At 41.6% G+C, this 16099-nt stretch overlaps 1 protein-coding gene across 4 annotated transcripts in view; it reads right to left on the reverse strand.

Annotated features, from left to right (window-relative positions):
* The window catches only part of HECW2 (HECT, C2 and WW domain containing E3 ubiquitin protein ligase 2), a 547978-nt gene that overhangs the window by 45075 nt on the left and 486804 nt on the right, over positions 1-16099 (reverse strand). For all 4 annotated transcript variants that reach the window (XM_075829943.1, XM_075829941.1, XM_075829942.1 and 1 more), the window contains 4 exons: positions 13903-14012; positions 6769-6889; positions 4367-4480; positions 3525-3677 (listed from right to left, as the gene is read on the reverse strand). In XM_075829943.1, coding sequence (XP_075686058.1) covers positions 3525-3677; positions 4367-4480; positions 6769-6889; positions 13903-14012 — 498 coding nt within the window. The remainder of the gene's footprint in view (positions 1-3524; positions 3678-4366; positions 4481-6768; positions 6890-13902; positions 14013-16099) is intronic.

Raw genomic sequence — 16099 nt, forward strand, 5'->3', positions numbered from 1 at the left:
ATTTTAACAATATATGAAAGCCCACCCAAGAAGTGACCCAGGCCATGATCGCAATCACAAATTGAGGCCATTAATTATGATTAACCAAGATTCATTCCTAAAGTCATACACCCCCGGGATAAACTTGTTTGCGGATTAATAATCATTACATTAAAAGGCGACTGTCATTTCAGCAATTTATACCATCTAAAAGAGTATTTGAAAAAACAACTGACTACACATGTGATTTCAACATCTATGAAGGCAGGGACAAGGAGATGAATCCTTCAGGCTGCTCGGACAACATAGGCACCAGTGAAAAAATTGTCTGGGACCTCATTCAGTTGTTCCTTTACAAGAGGTACCCAATCTATACAGTCACAGTTAAGAAATCTTTGTGCAGCAGGTCCAGGAGCCTTCAGAAAGATTAGCAAAATATAGAAAAGGTCTCCCACCACAACGTGTGTCACTGCATTAGCCAGTAATGGACTGCTTGCACTTAAGAACAATGATTGAAAAGACATTCAAATGCTCAGCACGATACACGTTGATGCCACTTGCACTGTAAATGGGTGAGAGGCCACCGCAAAGCCAATCTGTAAAGATTATATCACGTTTTTAGGGGCCTCTCGGACTGGGTCCTTCAGCCTTAGTCTGGTAAAAAGAAAAACTAGGACAAAATAATAGCAATCTACTTCATACAGGTTCCTAAATAGAATTCCTTCATGTGCAAAAAATTCCAGAATACATTAAGATTTTTGGAGATCCAAGAGAAAAAATTATCTTACACCTTTTGTTTGATTCAGGGGATGCTGGAATCTATGAGTAAGAAGATGTAAAAAAAACTCATGGAGCCGCACTTTTTATGCCGTGTCCGAAACTGAAATAAAAAAATACCGCCAGAAGAGATGTCGGGTGTGCCGAAAACATGGCCGAAGAAGAGAGACATGTTTTTACTGCCTCATATGCTAATCCAACCAAGGCCTCTGTAATTATCCTTGCTTTGAAACCTATTACACAGTTGCTTATTATTGAGGTAAAAAAATAGTTTTCATATTTATGGATAGCCAAAAAGGGAGGGGGGGGGGGGGGTCATTAAGGAAACAAATTGATATTATATTCACAATTCATATATATATTTTTTATACTAGGTTTCCAATAGGTTAGGAGGGGAGTCCTAATCTTCTAAAGAACTGCCAAAAAAATATAATTTTCTTTTTAAAATTCTCACAAAGTTAGATGTGATCGTTATTAGCTGGATCCTGTGTGTCAGAGACACGCATGACCAGCTTTCAGCCGAGCCATCAATCCAGCTGACCTGACGGAATCGGCTTTGATGGCAAGATATAGTTTCTATGTATACAGGATACATAGAAGCTGTATCTGATAAAGAGAAAAAAATTATAAAAACCAATTTAAAAGTTGCTTAAAATGAAATAAAACATTGATTTAATAAAAAAAATTTTGGCTACAAAAGTTAATAAATGACAAAAAAAAACTAAAAAGGTTTTGCACATCCAAGTCAAGGTTTTTTGAGTTATTTTCCAATATAGTCACACATACTATATTTAAAAAATCCGGATTGGTGATTAAGGAGTAAATTATTAATTTCTAACTTTATTATTCCTTTAATGCTTACAGTTTGTAATATGACCAGTTTGTAATATGCCACAAATTTTTGGGGTGTAATCAGTATTAATTTAAAATAGTTTCCCTTTTGGCAATTCAGGTAAATTACATCTCTTACCTTTCTAACGTCTTTGTTTAATTTTTAAGTAACTTTCCCTTTGAAGTGAATGAGCCTGGAGGGTCGACTTGTGTCTAAATAAGTCTAAAGACTAGATCTGCGGTTAGCAGATCAGATTTAGCAGAGTATGTGAGTATTTCACATGATTGACCAATCAGCTGCAAATCCTGCATTGTAAGAGGGCTGGACAATGGCAGATACACAGATAACAGCTGCACTGTAAGTTACTGAAAGAAAGTCAGTCACCTATTTATCATATGATTCCATAATGATTGCTCCTAAAACAGCATTATGATGATAGACGCTCTTTCAATTATGCTTTTTTGAGTGACTGTGGAGAAGGCAGTGGTGTAATGATCACGGTCTAAGGGGGTGCAACTGTGCCGAGAGAGGAAGGGGGTCGGTCCCAGATCCCCCTAAGGCTGCCAAATCAGTGGTGTAATGATCACGGTCTGAGGGGGTGCAAATGTGCCGAGAGAGGAAGGGGGTCGGTCCCAGATCCCCCTAAGGCTGCGAAATCAGGCCACGGCAAAGGTCTGCGCCGCAGCGCAGACAAGTTTCTGTCAGGAAGTATGTGACACAGCACATAACGTCCATGGTCAGGATATTGTATGCTGCGTCACATATAATGTTCTGATGCTAGCCATGATGTGGCAGCCCGAGAGGAACAGTGGGGGTGCCGCAGTGCAGACCTTTTCCCAGGGCCTGATGTGACAGCCTGGGCGGGATGCAGTCGACCCCCTCAGAGAAGAGGAACAGTGAGCATATATATTTTTTTTATGTCCGATCCAGAGTGGAGTTCTGATTGGGTGGGGGTATGGGGCCCGGCTCTAAATTGTTACACTTCTGGGAGAAGAGAATGGTTGAACCCAAGGCTGCCCCCAGCTGAACCCAGTAACTGCACTTTCAAAAAACGTTTGATTTTTCATAGAGACATATCAGTAGTTTTGATCGGTGCAGGTCTGGGTGATAAAATCCCCACCATTTCTGAAATTCTTAGCTGAGCACTCTACACCTTTGGCTGTGATTGGCACTTTAGACTTATAAGGCAGAAAGATCTACTCATAGATGTTTTATGTGAGCCCGTCTTCAGCCAAAGGAGCAGAGCCGATCACAGCCAAAAGGTGAAGATCGCTCGGCTGAGCCCTGCTGCACCTTCGTTTCAGAGATGGTTGGGATCTCTGTACCCGGGGCCCCCTTCAGATTTGTCTCTTTGACATATCAAAAGTTTTTGGAACATGCAGTTGCTTTTTAAAGATGTGCAGAATTTTGTGGTGCAAAATACTGGTGTATAATAAACTGTATGTACAACAGAGGGTAGGTGGCATCAGGAAGAACAAGGTGACTAACATGCCCAGAGACTATGCTTAGGGTTCTTTTTTATAATATATATATATATTAAAATGCATCTATTTAGTAATAAAAATCACTTTTGTAATTGCATTTCATTTTAAAATAATCACTGTTTTACTTCTGCAACTTTTATGTATCACATAGATATGTGTAGTACATTGAATTTGCAGAAAACCGTTTTGAGCCAAATCCGTCAGTGACAGCGGCTCACGAGTGATTTTCTAAGCTGACTTTTTACGAAATCATAATAGATCCACTTTGACTTGATCAGAACGGAGCTTGGATAATCACTCCAAAAGGTGTCTAAAGCCTTTAAGGATTTGTGACAAGTATTATGCCAGTAAAGCCATTTTTACCGACATATAAACGAATGCATCCTACAATACAATTAATAAATCTTCCTCCTAGTTTTTAGTTTGTAGCAAAAATGAATATGAAAACTTACCATTCGTGATGATTGTCGACAAATGCGGACATTGGACTTATTTGCACTGTGTAAGTGTCATTTGCAGAATACTCAAATAAACCATAATATGGATTAAATAGCTCTCTAGACACAAGGAAGAAAAATTCCCTGGATGGTCCACTATAATCCAACCTTTGATGTAAAAAGAAAACAAACATTTATACAGTTATTTAGTTTGATTAATTCAAACGAGTGCCAAACGATGAGACAGCTCGTTGATCAGAGCTCGTTTGCTCCTTTCAAAAGGAGCAATGATTTATTATGTATGGGGACGAACGATCGTTACTACAAGAGATATGCTGCCAACTAGCGACAAGTTTATTGACTGCATAAGCAGGTAGAACAGCCAATAAACGAGTGTTTGCACATTCATCGGCTGATTGTTGCCCTGTTTACACAGGTCAATGATCGAGAACGAGCGTTCATATGATTTGATTATTGGTCCATGTAAAAGTGTCTTCACTTATAGGTCAGTTAAATTTATCATTTATCAAAGACCTTCTTTTAGATGGCAGAGGGGCAGGGACATCCTTAATGTGCACACTTTAAAGGTCTATGCACACAGCATTGTGGCGGAACAAAGTTCCTATAGTGCCATAGAATGGCTCTGTGCATCTAGAGCAGAAGACTTCTATAATACATTATGCAATGAAGCACAGCAGTTTGAGGATTATATGAGAAAAAAAAACCTGTGTGCTTTCATATAAAACTGGAAACACAGGTACAGTATTTGTCCTAAGCAAACTATGAGCACCATATTACAGAGACATAATACTGCGATGTAAATGGACACTTACATTTATTTGGTAAGTAGGACTTACCCCTCTTCCCCAACAAAAGTCACATAAAGCTTATTTCTTTGAAGATCTTTTCTTGAAAACCCCATGATTTGATTGAAGGCGTCTTCTAATAAGTGATCTCTTCGTATTATTAATCTGCAATAATATGAATAACAAACCTATTGTAGATTGATTCAGAAAAAAACTTATGTACTTACTAAAGAAACCAGAAAGTTAGTATATCTGCTGGTGCTTTTCATTTTGGCATGCTTAGAGGCTCAGATTGTGTTTTGAAAACTATAGACATGATGATCTATTTTAAAGGTGGTGTGCCAAGATCAACATTTATCACCTATCCACTTGATAGGTAATAAATGTCTGATCGCTGGGGGTCCCATCGATCACTGGAACTTTGAATGGAGCGGCAGTCAAGCATGTGCAGTGCCGCTTTGTTCAAAGTTTATGGGACTGACGGAGACGGCCGAGAAAGGACATGGTACAGTGAGGAGGAACAGGGAAGCTCGGGACCTCCTGTGGATAGATGATAAATTTTGATCTTGGGATAACCCTTTTAGAAAGTGTTTCTATCGTTTCCATTTTCTCCCATAATTCAATAGTACAAGCGAATATAACAAACTTAATGCCTCTTTCTCCACTTATCAGACCCCTCTCCTTCTCCCTCATGCCTCCTGCAATTATCACTCATTTTGAATTTACTGCGAATATCCAAATTCAATGAGGTAGAGATGAAGAAAGCTCACGGAGGGATCAGATCACAGCTGCCCATAGCTGCAGAGATAGACACAGAGAGATTCTGCTGCTTCGAGTAAATGTTTTACTAGAATCCAGCACTGACATGACATGAAAGACTTACTAAAAGCTGCAGCAGCATGGAGAACATTACACAGTAGTAAGGAGCAGTGTAGCTGTGAATTCAGCACTGGGATGAGATAAAACACTAGAACCAGCAGCAACAACGTCTCTGTGTGTCTCTGTCCCCCTAGTGCTCCCCCCTCCATGGACTTCTTTGGGCAGCTGTAACCAGATTTTTCAGTAAACTGTCATTATTTCTGCCTCATTGAATATGGAATTTAGCAGTGAATTGAGAGTGAATGATCAGTGCAGGTGGGAGAGGGAGAAGTGCCTGATAACTGGAGAAAGCAGCATTTTTTTTTCTAATATTATTTCTTATATTCGCTTACACTATGGATTTATGGGAAAAAATTGAAATGATGGTTACACGTTAAAGTATTTCACGTGATTTTTGCTTTATATTATATACCGAAAATGCTGTGTATATATAGGTACATATACTATTGCTTTTGTACATTTACTATGCCTTTTTAGTACCTATGTCAATGCTATTATGATCTCAATCAAATTTACCTTTAAAGAAAAAGTATTTCACGTGTCTTTGTGTCTTCTTAAAAGGGAATGTATTATTTTTATATTTTGCCAATTACAACTCAAAACATTTTCTCTACATGATCATCAAAGTAGCCATCTTGCTTGAACTGCTGCTCTGAGCTGTGAACTGCAGCTCCATGGATTTGCTTTACAGCAGACTCTTTGATTTATATGGGAGTTTTGTATGCATGCTCTGTGACATGAGAAGAGGTTACTGTATGGGAGGGGAGGAGGTAAGCTGTCCCCATCACCTATTGTCAAGGTTGTGATCCTGTGTTATCTGCCTCCAGCTTTATAATAGAGGTATTACCTTTCATTGTAATCCTGCGTATGAATATAATTATATCATTTCTGAAAAGTGATCTCTACAAAACAGGAAGCGTCAGCCCATTGTGAGGGTCAGTGTGAAAGCAGCAAGATTTCACAATGTATTTTTTTATTTACAGATAGTGACATGGAAAAAACCCTCCCCCCCCAAAAAAAAACACCAATAATATTATAAAAATATGTTTAACGTGAAAAGTTGATTTAAACAATAAGTAATTTTCTGAGGACAGAGTCCTTTTAAACTGGTCGGAATGTTCTCTTCATTCCTGTTCATCTGTCTATCTTTTTCTTTATTAGTAATAACAGTTATATTATGTAGACAACATAAGTGGTAAAGTACAGTAGATCAGGGTCAGTTCTAAGGGGAGGGAGTGCAGTAAGTAAAAACTTTGTCCAACTGGCCGTAATGGTTGGCTTTCTAGAATACGTTTTTTGTGGTTTTTTTTCCGTTTAGCTTATTTCTGTTCTTATACAAGGTACAGTAATTGCATAAATAATAGTCAGAACAGATAATTTTTTTGTTGTTTTTTTCCAGATTATCTGATTAATTAAAACAACCATATAAGAAAAATTTTAAAAATACAAATACTTGGCCCCATTCCAACTCTACCTCTGTTTGATGTGATGTGCTGAAAAATCTCTATACTTTGCCATTACTAATATGTAAGGTATTTAATGTCAAACAGAAAAAAAAAATACAAAAATCTCACTTTAATTTTCCAGGACCCTGACCATATCCTTTAGTCTCTAATTTGCGGTAGAAATTTCGTAACTTTGCTTCAAAGTCTCTTTTATAAGGTGCTGGTGCTCTAGCATTGGCACGCTGGGTACCTGCAATAATAAAATAATTTTACTTTATCCATACATGCAAATGTGAATAAATTCTGTTACTTAAAGGAGTTGTCTAGGACATGAATGGGCACGAGCTGCAATAACAGACACACCCCATGATCATATGTGGGACTATTTTTGTGAAAAATATTGGATTTTGTACACATCTTTTTCTTGTGGTATTTGTACAGTAGACAGCACCATGGGTTTAAGCCTTTGCCACTAGGAGGCTAACACTAGGTTAGAAAACTTTTGGCTCCACCCAGGCAGACTGTTACCTTCCCACAGACACTAGCTAAATCAGTTTGTACAGAAGTAGTAAGAGAAGACAAAAAACAACAACATGTCCATGATCCTGGGAGAAAAACCCAGAGGTCAGAACAGCAGGTCTTGGGCCTTGAACAACCCAAAAAGAGGGTGGGTACTGTGACACCCAATGAATACAACATGAATTTTTTTTTTTCGGTGAGTCCAAAAATCCTATTTTCTTGTTTATATAATTGGGGACACAGCACCATCGGAAGTGAAAAAGCAGTCCCTGAGGATGAGAAGAAATTAACATAAAAAGGTACAGTCATGTTACCCACATAATTCACAGCCATCTCCAGCACCCTCTGACTGGCATAAGAGAAGGCTAAAGATTAATCTGGTAAAAATTTGGTGAAGGTGTGCACTGAAGTCCAGGAAGCAGCTTTAGGGTATGTGCACACACACTAATTACGTCCGTAATTGACGGACGTATTTCGGCCGCAAGTACCGGACCGAACACACTACAGGGAGCCGGGCTCCTAGCATCATAGTTATGTACGACGCTAGGAGTCCCTGCCTCTCCGTGGAACTACTGTCCCGTACTGTAATCATGTTTTCAGTACGGGACAGTTGTCCTGCAGCGAGGCAGGGACTCCTAGCGTCGTACATAAGTATGATGCTAGGAGCCCGGCTCCCTGCACTGTGTTCGGTCTGGGACTTGCGGCCGAAATACGTCCGTCAATTACGGACGTAATTAGTGTGTGTGCACATACCCTTACAAACCAGAGCAACCTGAGCTTGATGCCTGACCGCCCAGGAGGCACAAACAGGCTTGGTAGGAAGTGACCTGAAGGGAAGGAACCTTACTTTTGGACTGATAGGCTTCTAAAATCACAGACCAGATCCAGCGCACAATGGTGGCTTTTGATGCTGCCAAACACTTGCATGGACCCTCCAGAAGCCACAAAAAGAGAATCCGAGCACTGAAAGGGGGACTTGCAGGACAGGTCAGCAAGTTTCGAAACCAATCGAATGTAATTGTAGGTTCCAGGAAAGAAGAAAAATGAAGAAGAAGTGAAATGTCCCTCAGGGGTTCAAAAGGAGCAACCTGAAGATCCCCCAGTACCAAATTGAGATCCCAGAGCTCAGTGTGATGGAAAATAGACTGTTCACACCAGGAGTAATAAGCCTTCCATGTATAGTAGTACACCTTGGCTGATTGAGATTTTCCTAGCCTTAAACATGGTCTGGATGATTGGCTCATAGAGACCCTGGGCCCTTAGAAACCCTGGCTTTAACAGCCACAGCGTTAAACACATCTGATGTAAAGAGGGGTAAAATTGCGGACCTTGGAAAGAAAGGTCAGGTTCAAGTTGGAAGACTAGGTCGTGAGCAGTTTGACTTGGTCCGTGCCCTGGCCATATTGGTTGGAACCTTGTGGCTGAGAAGATACACAAACAGATCCATGTCTGGGGTGCCCCGCTTCTTGCGATGGTGAATATGTCTGGGTGAAGAGACCTGGAACAAGTCTTTCCCGACTTAGGAAGTCTGGGGCCCAGTTGTATCACGTCTGGTATGTCCCCAGATAAGCTACACTGTCCCAAAAAAACAAAATGCCCCATTAGATAGGAATTGTCTAGAGAGTCCCACCAGTGGAATAGCTCCATAGTGTATAAGTAAGAATGAATGACCCTTTGAGGGGGGCATTGGGGAGATTCAGTCTATGGATCTGGGCAGGATCACCTCTTTAGTAACCTCGCACATACAGTATATGGGTTTACTGGCACTCCGCCTGCGGATGCAGAAACTAAGGTTAGATGACTGGCAGTGAGGCAATGTCAGTGCAAAAACTGCCCGATTTACCGGAACCTACAGGGGGCTGCCTAGGCTGATGACCAGACTGAAAAAACACAACTGCACTTAAAGAGAGAAAATAAATAAAACTAAAATAAAAAATAGCAGCAGATCTGGTTATCTTGCCATGTTTGCCTCCTACGGACACTAGGCTAAAACTTATTTAGCCAGTGTCTGTGGGAAGGACAAGTTCTTTCTGGGCAGAGCCAAGAGTTTTCCTACCTAGTGTCAGTCTCCTAGTAGCCGGGACCTATACCTATGCTACTGTGTCCCCAATTGATCTAAACGAGAAAAAAAGATCCTTTTTTCTACACCTGGACAATACTATAAAGGGAAAAGTCAAACATAATTTTACAGTTCTTTTTTTTATGCTCTTCCTCCTTAGGCCTCATTCACACGACAGTGAAAAACGGCCGTGTGATGGCCGTCCTTTTAACGGCTTTCACATGGCCGTTTTCAGAACAATGATATTCTATGGGTGCATTCACACGGCCGTTTTTTTTAACGGCCCGTGAATAATGGCCGTTAAAAAATAGGACATGTCCTATTTTTGGCCGTTTTAACGGCCTGACGGCCCCCATAGAAGTCAATGGATCAGTTTTTAACGGTTGTCAATACATGTAACAACCGTTAAAAACGGATCTGTTACATGGGGATTGGCAAGGGAACTACTAGTTCTCTTGCTGGCTATCGTTGGCATACTCACGTTTGCGGCGCTTCTTCAGGTGCCTCGATGACGTCATCGCCCTGTCGCGCTGCCTTGCCAGATCCCGTGCAGACGAGTGACGGTGCTGCTCTCGTGAGTATGTGGCACGATCTACAGGCAGGCTGGTGTGGCACATACAGGGAGGCTGGTGTGGCATCTACAGGGAGGCTGGTGTGGCATCATGTACAGGGAGGCTGGTGTGGCATCATGTACAGGGAGGCTGGTGTGGCATCATGTACAGGGAGGCTGGTGTGGCATCTACAGGGAGGCTGGTGTGGCATCTACAGGCAGGCTGGCGTGGCATCTACAGGGAGGCTGGTGTGGCATCTACAAAGAGGCTGGTGTGGCATCTACAGGGAGGCTGGTGTGGCATTTACAAAGAGGCTGGTGTGGCATCTACAGGCAGGCTGGTGTGGCATCATGTACAGGGAGGCTGGTGTGGCATCATGTACAGGCAGGCTGGTGTGGCACGATCTACCGGCAGGCTGGTGTGGCATCTACAGGCAGGCTGGTGTGGCATCTACAGGGAGGCTGGTGTGGCATCATATACAGGGAGGCTGGTGTGGCATCATGTACAGGGAGGCTGGTGTGGCATCATGTACAGGGAGGCTGGTGTGGCATCATGTACAGGGAGGCTGGTGTGGCATCATGTACAGGGAGGCTGGTGTGGCATCATATACAGGCAGGCTGGTGTGGCATCTACAGGCAGGCTGGTGTGGCATTTACAGGGAGGCTGGTGTGGCATCTACAGGGAGGCAGGTGTGGCATCATCTACAGGGAGGCAGGTGTGGCATCATCTACAGGGAGGCAGGTGTGGCATCATCTACAGGGAGGCAGGTGTGGCATCATCTACAGGGAGGCAGGTGTGGCATCATCTACAGGGAGGCAGGTGTGGCATGATCTGCAGGGAGGCTGGTGTGGCATGATCTGCAGCGAGGCTGGGGTGGCATCATCTACAGGGAGGCTGGTGTGGCATCTACAGGGAGGCAGGTGTGGCATCATCTACAGGGAGGCTGGTGTGGCATCATATACAGGGAGGCGTGTGGCATCATCTACAGGGAGGCGTGTGGCATCATCTACAGGGAGACGTGTGGCATCATCTACAGGGAGGCGTGTGGCATCATCTGCAGGGAGGCGTGTGGCATATACAAGAAGGCTGTGTGGCATCATATACAGGGAGGCGTGTGGCATCATATACAGGGAGGTGTGTGGCATCATATACAGGGAGGTGTGTGGCATCATATACAAGAAGGCTGTGTGGCATCATATACAGGGAGGCGTGTGGCATCATATATAGGAGGTGTGTGGCATCATATACAGGAGGTGTGTGGCATCATATACAAGGAGATGTGTGGCATCATATACAGGGAGGCGTGTGGCATCATATACAGGGAGGCGTGTGGCATGATCTGCAGGGAGGCTGGTGTGGCATGATCTGCAGCGAGGCTGGTGTGGCATGATCTGCAGCGAGGCTGGTGTGGCATCATCTACAGGGAGGCTGGTGTGGCATCTACAGGAAGGCTGGTGTGGCATCATCTACAGGGAGGCGTGTGGCATCATCTACAGGGAGGTGTGTGGCATCATCTACAGGGAGGCGTGTGGCATCATCTACAGGGAGGTGTGTGGCATCATCTACAGGGAGGCGTGTGGCATCATCTACAGGGAGGTGTGTGGCATCATCTACAGGGAGGCGTGTGGCATCATCTACAGGGAGGCGTGTGGCATATACAAGAAGGCTGTGTGGCATCATATACAGGGAGGCGTGTGGCATCATATACAGTGAGGTGTGTGGCATCATATACAGGAGGTGTGTGGCATCATATACAAGAAGGCTGTGTGGCATCATATACAGGGAGGCGTGTGGCATCATATACAGGAGGTGTGTGGCATCATATACAGGAGGTGTGTGGCATCATATACAGGAGGTGTGTGGCATCATATACAGGAGGTGTGTGGCATCATATACAGGGAGGCGTGTGGCATCATATACAGGGAGGCGTGTGGCATCATATACAGGGAGGCGTGTGGGATCATATACAGGGAGGCTGTAAATAGTGTCTAGGTGAACATGTGACCTTCCTTTGGTTGTTTTGAGGGGGTTGGGACAAAAAAAGCCTGACCAATGAAATTCATCAGTTTTTTTTAACGGTCATGAAAAACTGATGCAAAATGGATGTCAAACGGCCATTAAAAACGGACAGATGGACTTGAAATGGATGAAAATTTAGAGACACACTGATGCAAAATGGCCATGAAAAACTGACAGTTGATCAGTTTTAAATGGACATTTTTTTTCACTGTCGTGTGAATAAGGTCTTAGTCATCTTTTCTTCTTTAAAGGTCGGTTTGCACACCATCCTTATTCAAATAACTGACAAATGATTAGTGGTGGTAAAGGATCTGTTGGACATTTCCAGTAGTACAACCTTGCTTCATATAGTTTATCCTTGATCTTCTCCTTCATTCACACTGGTCAATTATTATCATCACTCAGAAGGGAGGAAATCATGACAATAAATGACTTGTGTAAGCAGGTTTTACGGTGCTGGGGCTGTTGCTATGCAATGGCCTTGGTCACAAATGTGTAACATGTCTGTTTCTCCTATATCTCATTAGCTCTTTAGAGACATAACCACATCACCTATTAACCCCTTGATGCACCAGGTCAACACTGTAAGTCCTGGTGCGGGGATTGAAGTATGGAGCTGGCTGAGCCCGCTCCATACGCTGCAAGAGAAATATGATCCTGGCCGTTTAACAACTTAGATGCCGCAGTCAATAGCGACTGCAGAATTTTAGCCATAGAAAGAGTGAGGCGGACCGCTCCGACAGCCCATCGGCCCCCCCATGACGCCATTGCATAGCACCGATGGTTGCCATGGCAGCCCGGGGTCCAAATGAAGGCCCACGGGCCTGGCTTCTTTCAGCCACTGTTAAAGCCCTGCTGGCAGGGCTTAATAGGAGCAGTAAAAATGACAATACACTGCGATACATTTGATCGCTTGTTCAAATCCCCTAGGGGGACTAATAACTTTTTTCCCTAAAAAAATTGTATTAGTAGTGTACAAAAAATTACAACATTTAAAAAATAAACAAAATTGGTATTACCGCATCCATAAAAGTCCAAACTACTACAATATAACATTATTTAACTCACACGGTGAACGCCATAAGAAAACCACCAAAATTTAATGCCAGAACCTTAGCTCTAAAAAAATGTAATGAAAAGTGATGAAAAAGTCAATAAAAACTACTTCTTCTCGCAAAAATTAAGCCCTCACACCAATTAACGAAAACAAAAATAATAATTAATGGCTCTTGGAAAGGGGGATTGAAAAACAAAACATGGCTGCTGTGCCAAGTGGTTAAGGTAACACCATTTCCAGTGCCTACGTGACAACAAAGTGCTTGTCTGAATGCTTTAGCCCCTTCCTCATTTGATGCACATTGCCTCCTAATTCCACAATCAGTGCTAGCGTAACAGGAAATGATCAAAACGCTAGTGGGTGACTAATAACAACGACACACTCACCTGCACTTCAGCCAACAGGGACAGCACATTTTATAGTGATAGGAGACACAAACTGAGAAAGATCTAAAATTTGAATTACAACACTGTTGATATTATGCTTACTAGAACACAACTAGTATTCATCTTTACTCCAAGTAAAATAACTAATATTGCCTAAAATATGTCCCACATCTCAAGTTTTTAAATTGAGGATATTGAAATATTAAAAGTAATACCTTCAGGACAACAGCTCTAACACACAGGGGCAGATTTACTAATGCTGTCTAACTATTAGACAAAATAAACTTAAGACCAGGCAGGCAGAAGATGAACTAAATGTGTCAAATTGGTGCACGCTGTATGATATGGTGTGCGATATGTATGATGGTTCATCTTGCTAGACATGTAAAACAATTTTCTCTTCCTTATATCACCTCACCTCTTGGTTGGCTTAGTTTACCCCAGTTTTTTGGCCCACATCGGTGAATTTTAAGCCATGTTAATTTACGCTAAGCCACTTTTGGAAAGTGTCTAGTGAGGGGCAAACATCTGTTCTCTTTGGATTTGTCTGAATTAATTTGTGCAAAAAAAGGTGAAATTTAGGCCAGAAGTCGGGTTGCAACAACAATAGCAAATCTGCCCCAAAGTCTTATATTGTAAAACACAACAAAGAATAAGCAGAAGATACTGTACCAGGTGAATTCTGTGGAGAAGACCCTGGGGATCCACGGGGAGACTGACAATAGGTGGGATGAAGTAAGGCATGTGGTGGAATATAGGACATTATTTCTTCTTCAAAAAGGCTGGGTCAAAGAGAAAAAAAAAAAGAAACACATAACCTTTTGAAAGAATTAGACTATGTTCACACAGTTGTCATGCTTAATTCATTGAAATAGTTTAAACCCTTACCGTCGCAGCTAGTTTTTAAGTTTCTGACAGAGCCATTTTTTTCAAAACTGATGGCACTTTATGTGGCAAAAACTTTGGAATGCTTTTACTTATCCAAGCGATTCTGAGACTGTTTTCTTGTGATACCTTCCTTTTAATTTTTTCGGTGGTTAGAAGGTTTATAAGTTTAGCAGGAATTTTAACATTTTCAAGTACATTTAGAAAACCTATTTTTTTTTAAGTATCAGTTAAGTTCTAAAGTTGCTTTGAAGTGCCTATATCTTACAAATCCCTCACAAATCAACCCATTTTAAAAACTTCACCCTTCAAATGATTAAGAACAGCATTTAAAAATATACGATGTGCAGTTGCAGCAACTATATAAGTTAAGGAACCTGGCCAAATTCCTTTTATGCTTCCCAGCTTAGATGCGTAAGGCTTCCTGGCTGTTTTTAACGGAGACGTTCTTAGACTCCATGCCCACGCTAGTACGTCATTGTTATTAAATGGGGATAGTTATAACCCGCGCATATTCAACACTGTAACTCTATAATCTTACTAAATACAGTAAATCCTTCGAACAAACCCTCTTGCTATATCATTTGTGGGTAGAGAAAATATCATTAAAATGGTAGAATTCCCTAAACTGTGCATCTACTTCAAGCACTCCCGATTTTTTATTTTTTTTTTTAAACCAGAGAGGAAAAAAATAATAAATCAACTGTATAGATCCTACATTTGTGGTGGAAAAAAAAGCTAGGATCCCATGAGCTTAATTCACCATACTTTAAACCAGTGATACTCTTGCTTGTAACCTATGTTGGAAAAAGGGTTTACTATTTAGAACTTTTGGTTTCCCTGATGTATCTCTATGTTGACTTTATATTGAGTTTCTCCTGTCATATACAATTTTAAATGTTTGTTGTTATGCATATTTAATAAAGAATCTTTTGATACCTCTTGATATATATTGGCTTTAAGACTCTGTTTCTCTTGCATCTATATATATATATATATATATATTATAGAGTTGCCTTAACATTATAAATGGGAGGATGTTCTTTGGAACAATACCTAGCCCAGTAACTTTGCTTGCTTCTGGAGACTATTAGTTATAATCATATCTTACAACAACGCAAGCTAAAGAGGGGCCTGATCATTCCCAATATTAAAACATATAATCTGGCCACACTAAAGCGATTCATCACAGATTTGGCACAATTAACCTCCTACCACATGGACCTGACACTCGATCCATCCTACCTCCCGCATGTCTCAATCAACTTCTTGACAAGCTTCCAGATAACGCAAAAACCAACCCCTTGCTGATAACGAAATGGAGAGCTTGGCAAAAACTGTGCCTCCTAAAACATCTAAATTCTCAATACTCTACATTCCTCACCTTATCATTGAACCCCAATTTCCAGCTGGGTAGGTTTCATCGGATCGACTCCATGTGGCATGTCCAAGGTCTTAATTTAATATTTCACTTGATGAACCTTGCAACAATACAAATGGTCTCCCTGTCTGATTTCCACATACCTGTAATTGTATTTTTGTACTCACCGTAAAAGCTCTCTTTCTCGTTGAATTAATTTGGGGACACAGAACCATGCATATATGATCCTGCCACTAGGAGGCTGACACTAGGAAAAAAAAAAAGTGTTGGCTCCCCCCAGTGCGCTAGATCTTCTCCTGTTACACCAAGCTACTCAGTTTGTACCAAGAGCAGTAGGGGAGTATAAAACAAAAGATAAACAAAACACCAACACGTCCCGGACCCAGAAAAAACAACCCATTACCGCCTGGGAAAACAATAACAATCCACAGGTAAAAAAAAAACAGAGGGTGGGACCTGTGTGCCTCAATGAATTCAACAAGAGAGGGATTTTACGGTGAGTACAAAAATCTAATTTTCTCGTTATATCATTAATTGGGGGACACTGTGATGGATAGTCAAATTGCTTATATTCTTTGTATTAAATGACATTATGAATTATCA

The sequence above is a fragment of the Rhinoderma darwinii genome, chromosome 6 (genome assembly GCF_050947455.1).
Source record: "Rhinoderma darwinii isolate aRhiDar2 chromosome 6, aRhiDar2.hap1, whole genome shotgun sequence".
NCBI lineage: Eukaryota > Metazoa > Chordata > Amphibia > Anura > Rhinodermatidae > Rhinoderma > Rhinoderma darwinii.